Raw genomic sequence first — 16162 nt, 5'->3', positions numbered from 1 at the left:
TGGTGCTGTGCCCGGCTGCTTTCTGCTCGCTTTTCTTGGGTACATTTGCAGCTATTGAAGAGGAACTAAACCCAGCAACTATGCCTCGGGACACGCTTACAATTTACTGTTACACAGCACTTTGTGTTGAAGCACAGCTCAATCACACAGAGGCAAAGCCCCCCTGGGCTGCTGCCCCCACGGACAAGTTCCCCTGGTGGCAGTGCTCAGGCAGCGTGCTGCCCAGTGCTGGGGGCTGCTCCGCCTGCCCCGTCCCCACAGGTCGGGGCCCCCTCCGCGTGCTCCATCCAAAATTCACAGCACTGCAGCCACACAGCGCGGCTGGAAACGCTGCTCGGGCAGTGCTGTGAGCACAGAGCACCGGGATTTTGGTGTCACCAGGTTTTGATGCCACCGGGCTTTTGATGCGGGACGTGCCGGAGCGAATTAGGAGAGGGGCGCAGGCCCTGCGGGACAGAAGGCACGGGGACAGCAGTGGGAGCACAGCGGGGTCCCCAGCATCGCCCTCCTGCAGGCACCCAGCCTGCACTGAGCCCCCCGAGGCCGTGCTGTGCCCCGCTCCACTGCGGTGCTTTGCTGTGGTGAGGAGAGCTCCGAAGCGATGCCACGAGCTCAGGCGAACTGGGTTCGAGCTCGGTGGATCCCTGCACCTTCTCACAAATGCTAGAATTTACCTTTTTTTTATATTGCTTCTGTGTCCGTGGCACTGTGGGGGCTGCCCTGCAGCAAGGGCCAGCCTCATCTGCTAGCCACCCTTTGTGGCCAGCTCCCAGCCCAGCAAAGCTCTCCCAGCCTTGATTTTTTTTTCTGCTGATGCTGCTCCCAGCCTCACTGAGGTATCTAACACCAGGGCCTGGACACCAAAGCGCTGCTCAAGGCACCACCAAGGCGACCTGAGCACACTCAGCACGTTGCCAAACTCGCCAGGGGGACAGGCTGGGGACAGAAGATGCGCACATCCTGCCGCCTGCCCTCAGGAGCGGAGCTGGAACACAAACAAGGGAGGGGAGAACCCAGCTGTGCCAGGAAGGGACAGTGAAATGGGAAGCACTCCTGTGCCTTGGGACCGGCACCCAGCGTTGGGGCCCTCACTACAAGGACATCGGGGTGCAGGGGCAGGGTGCTGGGGGTGCTCCTCCTCTCCACCTCTCCAGGACATCATTTGGGTTATGCTGGGAGCCTGCTGTGCCAGGGCAGCACCTCAAAGGCAGCAGGGAGTTATTTAGAAGAGTTTTTCCACACCAAAAAGCTCGGCCGGCTGCCCCACGGCACAGCAGCACCTGCAGCCCCCAATAGCACAGAGCTCCACCTACCTGAGTGCCCTGCCTCCAACACAGCCAGCACCAAATTCTCTCTTACATAGAAAAAAAAAACAGATGCTTAAAGCAGGGGGCACCACCAGGTATCTAATCGGGGGGTTTTAAACCTGGGAGCAAACCCTGTCAGTTCAGCTCCTTTCCTGCAGCCTTCTTAGGCAGAGCAGTTGCAGAGCAATTACTATTTTAGCATCCTGATTTCATGAATGCTACATTTTTCCCCCATTTGTAAATATTATATCTGTCTCTTATTACAAACATTCTGAAACAATTTTAAAACCTCTCTTCCAGCACCCCACAACTCCCTCTGGCAGCCTTTATTCTGAGGAACCACAGTCTGGGCTGACCTTTACAGCACACAGCTTCACCTAGCAACCCTCGCACTAATTGCAGTATGTAATTAACCCAGGACTGGGATGTCATCACAGGCACAGGACACAAGGGGGAGAAGTTGCCACCAGTGCAGGGCCCTGCAGCGGAAGGGACCAATCCACCAGGACACACCAGCAGGTAAGGGGAGCCCTGGTCAGCAGAGGAGGTAACCCTACAAAATCCCCCAAATCCCTTAAATACGAGGTGTGGGGTGGGAATTTCCTCTCCACCCTCTACTCTGGGGTCTGTTTGACTCAGAGCATGAGCGAGGCTCTGCCTCCAGGCCCGTGAGGGTGCTGAGCCCCTGGAGCCCCTCCACATGTGGGTCCCGTGCCCACATCCCACCGTGGTGCAGGCTGACCCCGACCTGGAGCACGGCTCTGCCTGCCGTGGGGAAATGCCTCCTGCTCCTGGCTGTCATGGGTACCACAGAGCCCGTGATCTGCTTTCAGATCAAGGAGCTGCTTTCCCTGCACAGCTGCCCACGGCAGGAGGGGCCAGCTGGGCCCCAGGGAATCCCACCTTTCTTCTGAAGTGTGCACAGAGCAAAGCCACCATCCCCCCCAGCACCACCACAGCTTTCTCAGTACCTGCAGGCACGCGTGGCCATTTTTGTGATTTCACGCTTAAAAAACTGTCTGAGCTTGTCTGGGGGGCAGAAGCATTTGTAGAACAGGTACCTGCTCCAATTCCTGTCCCTGATGGAGCACATGGCACATGTCTGCATACAGCACGTACCCGTGAATGCCTCAAGAGCCATCGAGATTCCTGGCTGCTCAGAAGTAAACACACAGTTCCTCTGCAAGCCCCACAGAAGCCACAGAGCGCTTATTTCCCATATCCTGAGGAGCACACTTCCTGCAGGGTGTACGGGTGCTTTTCTGGTCTGGTTTGTTGTGTTTTTTTTTTTTTTTTTTTTTTTTAAGGATCACAGCCAAGAAGCGTGCAGGACGTGCGTGTTGCAATGCTGATTGAACTTAGCTTTAAGTGTGTGACATCAACAACTGTGCTGGGAGTGTGTTCCTCTACAGCTTACTGGTTTCTCATGGTTAGTTGAGAGATTGCTTCTTATACAGCCTCATTTCCCATGGGTTTCAGGAGAAATGCACTCTGTCACTGGCACTTTTACAGCAAAAAATGGAAAAGGGCTAATAGGAGACAGGGTGGAAAAGCTGCCCGTTTGGCACGTTGTGTGTGCAGCTCCGTGCACTTTTCCTGCAGGGTTGAAAAATGGAGCTTTTCGAGAGGTGATAAAAGTTAGCGGAAGGAAAAACACTGGAGGGGAATGTGTGAGTCTGCCTCTCCCACTGATCACGTGCTGCAAAGTGAATGTATTTCAGCAGCCTGCAGCGTTACGGGCTCAGCACTCACCAGTTTGCTGGCTTTGGCAGCTTCCAGGGAATCTGTAAAGAAAAACAGAAACAAAACCATCAGCTCTGGCACAGCAGTGCCCTCGGGCCTGACCCGCATACCAAGTGTCTGCAGTCCAGCGAGAGCTGGGGCACGCCAAAAGGACATTTATATGAGATCTTAAAGAGGTGGGAGTGGGGCAGAGCCCACAGAGCTCTGCATAAACCAGGTGGTGTAACAGGGCATAAACGTGTAGGAACAGGGGCTCTCATTAGACCTGCTGACAGTCTGAGGAAAGAGCCCAAGGACCAGACACGTTCGAACTAGGTCACGGTACCCTTCCCTTCTCCCATGAAGTTACTGCAATGCAGAGAGCCTTGAGCCACCCTCAGAACATCCCCTTACGGGGGACAAATGGCAACCCAGCCACCCAAACATCTGTTCGGGGACACGTCCGAGCCTCCCTGCCCTGCCCTGCTGCAGGAGCCACACGTCACTTCCCCGAGGGCATCCTCAGCCCCAGCCCTGACTGAGCAGAGGGCTTCCCACTGCCAAAAGCCAAAGCCCTGCAGCATCAGAGGTCATCCTCCAAACCAGCCGTGTCCTCTGCAGCACTGCTGGGTGCCCGATGGGCTTGCGAGCAGCTCACAGCTGCAGGGGGTGCCCCCTCCTCTCCCAGCTGCATCCCGGAGCTCAGTGCTGCCCGTTCGGTGTTGCTGCTGGCCCAGCACAGCAGGGGCACATCTCAGAGGAGAGGAGCTGCCTGCCCCACGCCTCGGGCTCCGGGCTGAGGCTGCCCCAGGTTCTGCAGCGCGGCTGCGGCAGCCGGCACCGACATCTCTATGGCAACTCCCTGGCACGCAGCCGGCAGCGCGTCCTGCTTGGCACCACACCGAGCAGCTCCTCCAGGGCAGCTGCTGCAGACGGCAGCGGCACCGAACCCTCAGCAGCCCCAGGGCAGCCCCGTCCCCTGTCCCCTGTCCCCTCCTGCAGCGCTCGGCGGGCTCCGGGCAGCGCAAGGTGCACCAACGGTGCTGGTGCTGCACGCGGGGAGGTGCAACGTGACCTGCCTGTGTTTCACTCGCTTTGAATTTCAATGAAAGAACCAGCAGCGGGGGGAAAAGGGCCAGAGCATCGCTGCAGGGAGCTCGGTGAATGCTGCTGGCAGCGACACCAAGCCTCAGAGCGTGCTGAAACGGAGGAGGCAGCACTGAACAGCCAGCGCTGTGCTGCGAGGAAGCAGCCACAGACCTCCGGGTGCTGCAGTTGCTGCTGGTCTCCCCCAGAGGTTTTAAAAGAAACCAGCAACCCTACAGCACAAGGCACAAAGCCTCAGAAAAGCTTCCACGTAACGAGGGGGCACCCGATTTAAAGGCTGCTCGAGCTGACCCACAGAGCTACACCCCGAGGTTCGTTTGTTCCTCCTCCCAAGGCAGCTGACACACGACACGTCTGGTCTGTGCCCATCCTGTGCTCCTGAAAGCATCTCCACTCCCTGGCTCTTGGGACTTTCAACGGGGGTCTCCTGGGGTGTTCCTCCTGCCTAGCCCCCGGGAACTCAGGGACGAGAACAACAGCAGGCTCCCAGCTCTGGGAGCCGTGTAGCTTTTTGCACGTTCAGTGTTCAAAAAGGTGAAGGCCATTAATGTAAATTCAGAAAACCCAGACCTACAGGAGAAGTGGGGACAAAAGTGTTTGCACTGCTCCACACAAGCTCCTCATCCAAAACGAGGTCAGAATTTTAACAAGAAAAAACGAGCCTTCAGCTGGGAAGTCTGAACTGACAAACAGTGAAAAGATCGTACAAACGCTAGGGAATATTTTCATTTACTGTTAACATCAAGCAGATAAAAAAAGAACAGACTGAAGCTGAGCAACAGACTGGGCTCTCCAGCACTCTGGAGCAAAATAACACAACTCAGACCCGGGTACTAGGCAGAAGAGTTTTCCTCTTTCACATTAAGCCCCGCACCCCACCACCAGTGCTGGCTTTACCAGCGCCCCGCTGAGCTGCACGTGCTGATGGACAACGACACCAGGGGTGAACCAAGAGGTGGGGGCACAGCACCCCCAGGGCCCCGCTGCAGCTCGGGGCTCCCCGGAGGAGGCAGGGGGATGCCCAGAGACGTGAATGGCAGCTCACTGCCCTTCCACCCCAGGGACACCAAATGAAGCCGCTGGGAACACCCCTTCTGAGCCGATCGTCCCCTTCGGGTGCCTTTGGGCACGCTTGATGTGGCTGCAGGGTGGGTTTCGTTTGTGAACAAAGGGAAATTTTGGTTTCTACTGGCCAGGAAAGGAAAAAAACAACAAAGGAAACAACCCTGCTCTGAATCGCTAAGCATGTGTTCAGCAAATGCTCCACACAAGGAATCCTCAGCTTGGCACGCACAGCTTCCTGTCCTGGACAGTCTGCAAGCAATCAGACGGGTTTTCTTTTTCCCCCTAAAGCTCCTAGGATTCCTAAATGTACTGCTAAATAATTGCTCAAAAACCAGCCTCAAAGGGAGTCAAGCCTGACAAAAGAAGGAAAAAAAAATAAAAATAAGAGCAGCCTCTGAGGTAACAGAACGGGGCCATTACGAAGCGGCCTCATGACGGGGAGCAGAGGGAGGCTCGGCAGGGAGCACGACGCGCAGCGCAGCACGGTGCCCGTACCTCTCTTGGGGACCTTCAGGGCAGCGGAGTCCGGCGTTTCTGGGGACGTGGTATCAGCTCCATCTTCAAACACCTGGATCTGGAACAGAGCACAACAGCCATTAGGGCAGAGAAGAGGACGGGTGCACATCTAACCCCCCCTGCTGCAGGTTCGTACAGAGACCTCAGGGTTTTGGTGCAGATTTTTATTTTGGTTACTCAAGGTCTGATGTTTGACCATCCTCCTTCCCGCAGGCTCCCTGTAAAAGCTGCGTGTTCACTTCAGGAAGAAAAAGGCAAAGCTGGGGATTCACCCACCCAGAGGATCCACAGCAGCTTCGTGGTACCCCCGGAGCAATCCGCTCACACCCCCGGGCTGGTGACCAGGTCACGTTACTGGCACTTGGCAGAAAGCTCTTTTTTATCATGTTTTTGTCTTAAAATTATTTTAAAACCTTTCTCCACCATAAGAACTGCTTTTCTCTGAGACAGCAACTCCTGAGCTGCAGAGCAGCCAGCAGTGGGGTCGGGCTGGTTTTGCTCCCACCCTGGAAGCCCGTGAGGCACAGACAGGAACACCCCAGGTCCGAGCTGCATCAAGGGATGAGGATCTGGGGTTTTCTCTGTCATCTATTTCTGGACACACTTCTGCTTCACAAACATAGAACACAAGACCGGAAAGGATTAGGCCACTTCCTCAAAACCATTCCTCAACCTGAATTGCTCCTGGCAGGTATTTGCCGCAGCTACGCGCTCCGTAAAAGCCTTAAGCACGGGAGTTCAGTTTAAAAATAACATTCCAAAATAACAATCAGATCCTGTACACCTGCTAGTCACGGCTTCCTTTCTGGAGGATGCCCAAGTGTCATACTGTTACACGGGAAGAAGCACAGAGGCTGGTGCCACAGGAATCATCACAACTGCACCAGTGCTGCGAACACTCAACCCGTGGTTTAAGAAGCGAGGAAGAGGCAAGTTTTCCCTGAAATCACACAGAAAGTGCATCTCTGACACAGCTGGGTACGCCTGATCTCTGAGCAGCAGAAGCACAACACACACGAGATGTGCAGCAGAAGCAGGACCAGGCTGAGCCCCTCTGCCAAGCAGGAGCAGAAAAGCAGCTCCACCTGACACCAAAATCGGCGACATTTCCATGTAAAACAACGCACACTCAGAGCCACGAGCCACATCCAAGCCCCGGGTGGGTGCAATGCTGAGGCTGCCAGAGGCCAACGAGCCAGCCCCCGGCTGGAGATGCCCGTCCCAGAGGCACAGGGACCGTCTGTGGGCACAGACACCCCCAGCACTGCCGCAGCCCCACGAGGGAGGGGAGGGAGCCCTCCTGGGGCCCATCCTGCCCCCACGGGGGGGCACAGCGAGGGGCACGGGGCCATCGTTGCCCCAGGGCTCCTGGGTGCCACCGGGACGTGCATCCCCACACAGAGCAGCAGGGAGCAGATGCACGGTGTGGGCTCGATCCTTCCCCGAGCAAAGTGCAGCACTTTATCTGAAACTCATCCACACCTGGCCCGGGATCCACCTCCCGGGGCACTGCAGGAAGCAGACAGTACCTTGGGCCTCTGCCCTTCCACGAGCACGTTCCTAAAGCCAAGACTCCAGAGCAAAGCAAAAGACCAGGAGCACTGCTGGGCTTCGCTGATGCTGGCATCACCAGCACTCCTTTCTGGAGGTGTATTTTGAGGTGGAGAGAACAGAAAGTTAACCTTGGAAATTTCTTAAAAACATTTTACGTGTGTCCAAGATGCGCTTTTACGGCCGCAGTCCGTCTGCTCCATGAGCAATGAGAAAAACATGTTAGTTTTTCTCCTTGAGAAAAATCATCGCCATCCAGAGGTCTGGCACTGCATGTAACCACAGGAAAGCCACCCGCTGCGCTGGAAAGACCAGAAATGAATGAGGGGAGGAAGCAGCAGACAGATTTACAGCTGAGAGCACGAGCAGAGCACTAACTCCACTGAAGGGAACCCTGCCATCTTCCATCTGCATCTTAAAACCAGTTCTTGAATAATTAATGCCCCAAACCAAAGGGACCGTTCTGGATAAGCCCTCTTGGCACGGGCCAGCTCGCCCAGCCCTCGTGCTGGAACTCCTCTGGGACGCCGTGCTGCACGAGGAGGGCTCTGAGGAACAGAAGGGAACCGAGCCACTGCCCCGCACCGCACCGGGCACCAAGTGCTGGGCTCACAGCCCGCTCAGGACACGCTGCTCAGAGACCGAGCTCGCCAAGTTCATGGTCTGAATTTTGGGGTAGATCTGTGTGGCGCCAGGAGTTGGACTCGATCCTTGTGGGCCCCTTCCAACCCGGGATATCCTGTGGTTCTGTGATTCCAGGTTCACCTTCCCACACCGAGCACGGGCTCAGAGGGGCGGGTGGCGCTGCCAGCACCGGCACGTGGCTCCCCTCGGGCTGGGTCCCGCAGCGTGGTGCTTCCACGTCCCAGATTTAGCTGGCAGGCTAGGCTGGGAGGCAGAGCAAGGAAGCCAGGCCCATGGGTCCCAGAACAGCCAGGAGAAGGTTCACTTCTCATCAGCGAGCTGTCGCCGTGCCCCTGCATCCGCACAGGAACTGACGGCTGGGACAGGGGATGTGGGGGTCCTGCTGAGGACTCCTCTCCCAAAGCAGCTGATTTTCCCTCTATTTCCACAGTCACCCACTGCCAATGACCTGGAAGGGAGCCACCACGTCTCCTGGTGCAGCAGGAGGGTTCGTGGAAGGGGAAACGAGCTCAGCACTCTGCTTCAAGCCAAGCTTCAAACAATGGTTTTGCACTCAGGGAAGGAGGAAAGGAGCTGAGCGTCTCCTGCTGCAACACCGTGCTTGGAGCACAGCCACCTGTGGGACTAGAGCGGTGCCACCTCGCTGTGCTCGTGCTGTGTGGAGACTGCACAGAAGTTAAAAGGGAAGAGACTTGTCTGCACGCAGCCGAGATGGCTGGCTCCTACCTGGGCACAGGAACAATGAGAGCTCACCAACCAAACACCCAGGCACTGGTCCCAAACCTGACTGGGGATAACGGAGCTGGCAGCACACCGAGGCAGCACACAACAGGCAGATTTGTACTCCTCGTTTCAGAGGTGAAGTGAAAGCATCCCACATTGCCTGGAACTCAAATTTTCTTCACCTGACTCATCTGAAAACACTTCACTACAACCGCAGAAGCTGGGCTAACTGAGATGCTCAATGAGATGGGCAGAGGGGATGAGCACCAGGCCAGTACGAGCCACAGCTCTGGCAGCAGCACTGCCTGCTGGCGAGGCCTGGGTTTGTGGCTGGAGCTGTTCTTTTTTCCCTTGCACAGTGGAAGACAGAGTCCCAGAAACACTGTGCTCCCTGGGAGTGAAGGAAAAGCATTTCAACTCTCCCATCAGTAGGTGCAAAGAGCCATTTTCCTCTGTTCAACCAAGAAATCCAGGAGCTACATGAGCCTGGCAAGCAGAAGCTGTCACAGGACACGTGCACGGGAGAAGCGTACCTGTGACTGCCGCACGAAGATGCCGTGGTTTTCCTCGCAGGTGAAGTATTTCCTGCCCTGCACGGTCCCATCGTTCTTGCCCTTGGCTTCATCCAGGATGACACCGACCCACTTCCCCGTGGCAAACAGGGTGGCACCAACATAGGCCACAGTACCGCGGTGCCCCTTCCCGATGACTTCCACTCTGGAGCCCACCTTCAGGGGCTTGCTGCTGCCTTCCGTGCTCATCCTGGGGCCGGTGCTGGATGCCTGCAGAGAGAGGAGAAGAGCAGCCAGTTACACACGGCCAGTGCAGCCAGACAGAACAGCGGCTTGGACACCAGTGCCCCATTCCCTGCCGGGGTGGGCTCCCAGCACGCGGTGCCCCCCAGCACCGTGCCCGACGCCGAGGGTCGGTCCCTGCTCGCACTGCACCAGCCCTCGGGTGCGGGCGAGATGCCCTCCCTTCTGTTACAGCTGCCCACAGGCATCACAGACAGCAGCAGAACCCCGACTGCAGCTCGTCAGCTCGCAGCAGGCCCACTGCACTCACACCCACGTTGTGCAGTTTGTAGAGGATCGTGGAGCAGCCCCGGAAAGAGCTGAGCTAAGGGGCTGATGTTAGCACAAGTCTCATTTGCCTCCGTGGTGCTGGCTGCACTCTGCTTTCACTACGCTGGCAGCTGCCTGGGGCTCCCCAGCCTCTTGCCCTGCACACTCAGGAACAGAAAGCCCCGTGGTGGAGCAGCTCCAACAGCTTCGTTTCCTGCGCCTCGACCACGCGCCCTGCAGCCTCCTGCCACTGACCCGGGTCCTGCTCCCTGCAGGACTGCGAGGTCACAGCGCTGCTGGGCAGAAAACCCCACCAGTAAACACGGTCGGCTCGAGGCATTGCCACCTGGAACACTCGGCCATGCACACATCACTCTGCACCCCCAGATATCAGGCTTGCCGCCTCTCTGGCCAGGCCAAATTAAGCACATCGACCAACCCCATCACTGCATCGATAAGGGACAGGGGGAGGAACTCCATTACAGCGCCTGGGACCCGCAGCCTTACCTCAATTCTGCATCCTCAGTGGAGTTTATAAGGGGGGGCAGGCAAGACAGGCATTGGGACCCCATTGCCCGAGGCTCCCTCCTCTAAAACACGACTGGGTGAATTGATGAAGTTTACGTTATATTGCCATAGAGTTAAATTAACTGCATGCTTTAGTGGTTTGAAAATTAGTGCTGTACTAATTGTCCCTCCGCAAACAGCCCTCCAAAGGCTCCTACTTTTAAATAGGAATCAGCAGGCAGGGGGACACTGACCGTTTGCTCAGTTGCACGGCTCGGTGTGACAGCGTGGGGCTGTCCTCACGCCGGTCCCAAAATGAAGCAAATCTCAGCATTTACATCACCCGCTTCTCCACGGCTCCATTTATCGTGCAGAAGATATTTTGTTTTGATTACTGCTGGGTTTGGCTTACGAACACCCTCTCTGTCCCGACGAGTGCACACAGAGATGCGAAGCGGCAGAGGAGGGAGCAGGAGGTTCCCTTCCCCCCGAGCCGAGGGGCAGCCAAGCAGGGCAGCACAGCCTGACGGGGGCACAGACAAACGCCGGGCACAGGCAGGGCTCCCGGCAGCTTGACACCGTTCTGAAGCTTCTGCCTTTTTTGTATGTGCAGCAGCCCAAACCCACCACCGTCGGCAGCCCATCCGGCAGCCCCTCACCTCCCCTCGCACGCCGGCCACGCGGGTTCTGAGCGCAGAACGGCCCCGCGGTGCTCAGGGCATGCTGAGACCGGGAACTGTGACAGCAGCTTCCACGCAACCCCGCTCCACTTTCCATCCAACTGCAATTGGCGGAAATCAAAAGCACAAAATCTCTTTTATACAAAGAAAATCACTCATCAGTTCTAGCAGGAACAACAAACAAGACCTCGAATCTAAAAACGCACGCTGCACATTCAGAGGAATGTCTGCCAAAACGTCGGATCATTCAGCAACAACGTTCTGCAAAACACTTGGAGCCATAAAATCCGCGTCCCACTGGCTACAAGAAATGAGAGCAATGCTCAGGGAAAACAGCAGGCCTGGAGGAGGACAAGCAAGATTCACAATTTAAGTGGAAAGCTTCCTGCTCAGCGATATACGAACACCAACCACCGCCGTGCTGTTGTCTGCCCTCCCCAACACCTGTGGGTCCCGTCCAGGGGTCCAGGAAACCTCACACGCGAGGGCTCGGAGCTGCCCATGGCTCAGCACAGCTCGGCCACCAGGCTGGGGCAGTGACTCCTGTGCCGCTGCCGGGAGGTCTGCGCATCAGCGCGTTGGCTGGGGAAGCTTTTGAAACAGAACACGTGCAGAGAAAATGTGTAAGCAAGACTATAAACTGACAACACCGCACTGTAACGTCACCGTGCCATCACCCCTCGATTCAATCAATGGCCTGAGTAGTTAAAGGGCCGCACGCAGCCTTACTTGAACTCATAAGGCAGAAAGTTGCTCTTCCTCCCTGCAGAAGCTCAGGTCCGGCCCCGCAGAGCCTCTGCGAGCCGCAGCGCTCAGCCTGCTCTTAGCCACTGGTGGCACTCCACGGGTCCAGCCCAGTCTGCGCCGGGGACCCACACCAAGACCCTTGCAGAAGGGGCAGCAGGGCAGGACCCAGGGCCACGCGGGGGGCCAGAGCTGGGGGAAGCCCAGAGAGGCCTTGGGGAGGCAGAGCAGGAGCTGCGGAGCTGCAGCACGCTTGGCCGCATCGCGAGGACGAGATGAGCACCAGGGAGCCCTCAGAAACAACCCTGCCAGGCTTCCACCAAATCAGCTTCCAAACCATTTAATTTTTACTTTTTCTACAGCGTCAGCCTGCGGGGAGGCAGCAGCCAGACGGGCAGGAGGCCATCACTTCACCTCTGCAACAGCACGCCTGGTCTCGGGGGCTTACGGCGGGCACCTGGGGGGCGTCTGGTGGGCACCTGGGGGGCGTTCTGCACGGCACCAGCACCAGGGCCGAGGCAGGGCTCAGTCTTTGTTGTTTTCCCTCCCCAGGGTGCAACCAAAGCAAAAAGCACGACCTTGAAGCAGGCGGATGCAACACGGCTCCATAACACAGCAGCCCCCCCGGAGCGGCCAGGCCCGGGTGCCCTGGTGCAGGGGGGGCTCGGGGAGCACGGTCGGGGCTGGGCGCAGCCGTGCTGCTGCTGCTGCTCCTCCTCGGCCCCGCATGAACACTCCAGGGAAGAAAATCTGGGACTTTGCAGGGAACAAGACTTTTTTCTTTTCTGATCCAAAAGCTCTTCAGGGCCCGTCTTACCAATTATGCAGCAAACATGCATATGGGGAAAAAAATAGAAAAGAAAAAAAGCAGCAGCACATCTTTGTTCTCTGCCAGTGCCTCTCTAGAGACCCCCACTAGGGCTCGGCAGCACGACCGGACGAGAGGATCGCCTCGCCAGCCCCAAAGCCCTGCCACATCTCACTCGCAGCATGCTCAGCGTGGATTTTCTGCCACCGTGACGCCTTTTGGTGCCAACGAGGAGCAAGTGGCTGTGCAAGATAAAACCTCTGCCCTGCACCAAGCCGTCCCGAGGCTGCCGCTACAACCAGCTACTGCAGCAGCGAGGTGCTACCGGCAGGCCTTGCCAAAAAGGAACAATGGGAAAAAAAACAAACCACTTGGGCTCGGGCACATCAGCGCCTGGCAAGCTGGGTACACCATCCTGGCACTGGGAAGCCCCCGCTTTGCTGTCAAGCAAGTGGAAAAATCCAAACGCATGCAGAAGGCTCCAGGACGTGCCGTTTTCCTGGCTCTGAGCAGAGACGCAGCGCAGGGCTGCTCGTAGCTGTATGAACGGGCAGACCACAATAATTCATGTCACCAGAGCAAAACACAAGATTATGCGAACCCATTGTAAATCTCTTGAGTATCCTGAAAAAAAAAAAAAATCTGCCAATTTAGGTAGCGTTCCCGTGTTAAGGGTCGTTTTAAGTGAGTTCTGGCATTTTCCAGAACTCAGTAGGGACGGCAGGGCTTTGTATTTCCTCACCACACAGCCGTGCAGGTAAAGCACCTGAAGCTCCCTTCAGAACTGGCAGGAGGTGACTGGCTGCCGGCACATCACCGCGTCCCTGTCCTGGAGCACCAGAAGCTCACCCAGGGCAGCCGGCCCATAAACCCAAGGAAGATCAGCCCTGGGCATCCGCTCCCCTCCGTAACGCTCACCCTCCTCACACAGAGTGCCGAACCCTGCCCAGCTCCAGCACACACTGGGGCAGGTGCCCTGGTGCTGTAGGGCCGGGTCGGGCGCTGTGCCCGGCATCCAGGCTGGGAGCAGCCCCCCCAGCTGCAGGTACCGACCCCTCCAGTGACCTCCCCCAGCTCCCCGCACCCAGCCGGGGGCTCAGGGCAGCTGCAAAGGCCACCAGGTGAGGACAGGAGAGTGGCTGCCTGCGCTTGGTGGCACATCCCCGGCACAGGAGGACACGGCCCCCGAGGGCGCAGGACCCCAGCAGGAGCCTCCTGCATGCCGGCAGCCCCCAGCCCGCAGGGACAGCCCCCACAGCAGCACCTACAGGGTCCTGCCTTCATCTGCCCCCCGACTCCCCACCACCTGCACGGACACAGGCCGGCCCCACGGCTTACACCTCACTCATTAGGCGTTCTAATTAACGCAGCAGCCCGTTAGGAACACGCAGCATGCGTCACCTCCAGGAAGCACCGAGCTGCTAACGTCTCCTCACGGCTGTGATCTCACCGGTGCTGACAGAGAGAAGTTAATGAAATTCACCTTAGCACAAGTAGGCACGCGTTTTTTTCAGCCCCAAATTTAAAATTTAATAACTTCTTAATTCTGTCAACTCAGCTTTCTTTTTAAGCAGCAGGTCAGAAGCTCGCTGGCCTCCCAGTGTCCCTGTGCTGCGCCCTCCCTCCCAGGCAGGTTGGGAACGCAGCAGAGCATCCCGTCAGCTCCACGGCTGTGCTGAAGCCCAAGCCCGGTGCTGCCTGGCCCCACCGCCTCCCCTCGGCTCACACACGGCACAAACCACACCTCAAAGGCTCAGGGGCTCCTCTGCTGCGATCTGTGGGGCTCTGGAAGATGATTTCTAGCGATACGAAACCCATCCTGAACAGAACAGCACCAACAGGACTGATCAGAGAGGAAGATCCCTGAGCTGCGGGTGCTTTCAGAGCAGGACTTCCCAATGCACGGAGCACCCAAGAAACCTTTTTATAGGTGTATCGGTACGAGTACAAGCCAAGGGCTGGCACATGGAGGCTTAAAGTCACTGCCTGGCACCAGGCTCTGCCTCGGATGGGGCTCTGGAGGGCAGGGGCAGCCCAGGGGCGCAGTGACCGATGGCCCCCAGCTCACGTGGGGCTGAACCGTGGTGCAGGAGCCGTGGTTGTAAATCCTCCCACTGCCAGATCGATGCCACGATGGAAGAGCTTTTTGTGACTGTGGCCTTCCAGAGGGTCTGAGCTGAGGCAGCTCCGGTGGTGTGAGAAGGGCAGACTCGAGGTGGCTGGGAGAGAGCCGCGTTCCTCCAACACTTTCAGGAGCACGCGAGCGCTGCGCTCCTCCACCTGCTGGTGCCCCCGAGGGCTGCCCCAGCGCCTCCCTGGTGGCTTCAGAGGACACACAGACATGGTGCTTGGGGACATGGCTCAGGGGAGATTTGGCAGTGTGAGGTTCACGGACCTGCCCATCTCAGGGTGTTTTCCAGCCTAAATGGCTGGGATCCCATTCCTAGGAGCCGTGCAGAAGGGGAGCCCCAGCACCGCACAGCCGCCCCCAGGGTGCTCAGCACCCGCTCAAGCAGGGCTGAAGGCAGAGGCTGAGCCCACGGAGCACAGAGCGGCCACAGCAACGCGCAGAGGGAGCGCCCGGACCCTCACCCCAGAGGATTTGATCTGTGGGATCCCCCCGGGGCTCGAGGAGCTTCACTCACCCCACCGTGCCAAAACTCAGGCCGAGGGGCACCGCGCTGCCTCCGCTCCAAAGTGCCTCCCACACTCAGATGGTCCCTTAGCTGTGAGTGCTGCCACGTCTGCCACCAGCCTCAGCCTCCGTTCCCAAATGCAACACCAAGACACAGCCTCGGCGAGCACAGGGAGCTCCAGGGCCGTGCTGCTGCTGTGCAGGTCAGCCTGATGCTGCTACCTGGCCAACTCAGCGCATGTCTTGGTCCATTTGTGTCCGTTTGGTAACCAGCAGTGATTTTAATGGAAGTGTTCTCCAAATCTTAACGTTTAGGAAAGATGGCAGGGCACAGAAAAAGCCCCCTAACATATTCAAGCCCTTAGGACTGCTCTCTAGCTTTTCTTCACAACTCGAAGTAAGCCAGGGGAACAAGGTGCAGTGCTCCAACGCGAGGGTCAGTGCTCGCCGTTCACCATGGCCTCAGGCTGAGCAGGCCAAGGTAAACAGCCCAGGTATCTCCCCAAAATCCAGAGAGCGCAGGTAGTGCACGACAGCTTTGCTCCGGGGGCTGACCGCCCCCAGCCATCCATGGGGTGAGCAGGGGGTGGTGAGGAACACCACGAAGCTGGGGGACGATCACCTGGGTACCACACTGCACAAAAGGGCAGCTTCCCACCCAGCCCAGAGCTTCCTTGGGTTCTTCAGTGCAGGTTCCCCTCCGAGCTCCTCCTGAAGGACGCAGGCAGAGCTCTCCGGGCCGGTGCTGAGGCTCTGGCAGCAGCACGAGCACCTCAACCTCAGCCCCAGGTGCCCACTGCCCCCACGCCGGCCTCTCCAGCAGCCCCTCCAGTGCTTCAGGTACCCGAGCTTTGGAGCATCGTGCTGCCGATGGGCGAGTAAAGCTGCGGGGGACCTCGGGGCTGGAGGAGCTGCAGCAGACACACACGAGAGCAGAGAGAAGCGGCTCACACCCCGACAGGCTCCCTGGGGGCCCTGAGGGAGGCTGTTTAAGCACCAGCACGGTTCAGGACAGCTCAGGACAGCTCAGGCCCATCGCTCCCATGCAGCATTGGCCAAAAGGGTGAACGAGCCACTAAATTAAATTA

The 16162-nt window shown here is 57.7% G+C and overlaps 1 protein-coding gene across 8 annotated transcripts in view; it reads right to left on the bottom strand.

Annotated features, from left to right (window-relative positions):
- DCTN1 (dynactin subunit 1) overlaps positions 1–16162 on the bottom strand; it is a 59425-nt gene that overhangs the window by 34364 nt on the left and 8899 nt on the right. For all 8 annotated transcript variants that reach the window (XM_084516349.1, XM_084516344.1, XM_084516345.1 and 5 more), the window contains 3 exons: positions 9170–9418; positions 5697–5775; positions 3060–3091 (listed from right to left, as the gene is read on the bottom strand). In XM_084516349.1, coding sequence (XP_084372475.1) covers positions 3060–3091; positions 5697–5775; positions 9170–9397 — 339 coding nt within the window. In that variant the 5' untranslated portion in view covers positions 9398–9418. The remainder of the gene's footprint in view (positions 1–3059; positions 3092–5696; positions 5776–9169; positions 9419–16162) is intronic.

This window comes from Aythya ferina (assembly GCF_964211825.1).
Source record: "Aythya ferina genome assembly, chromosome: 4".
Lineage (NCBI taxonomy): Eukaryota > Metazoa > Chordata > Aves > Anseriformes > Anatidae > Aythya > Aythya ferina.
The sequence above is the reverse complement of the archived record's forward strand: the minus strand, read 5'-3'. Positions and strand labels throughout refer to the sequence as shown.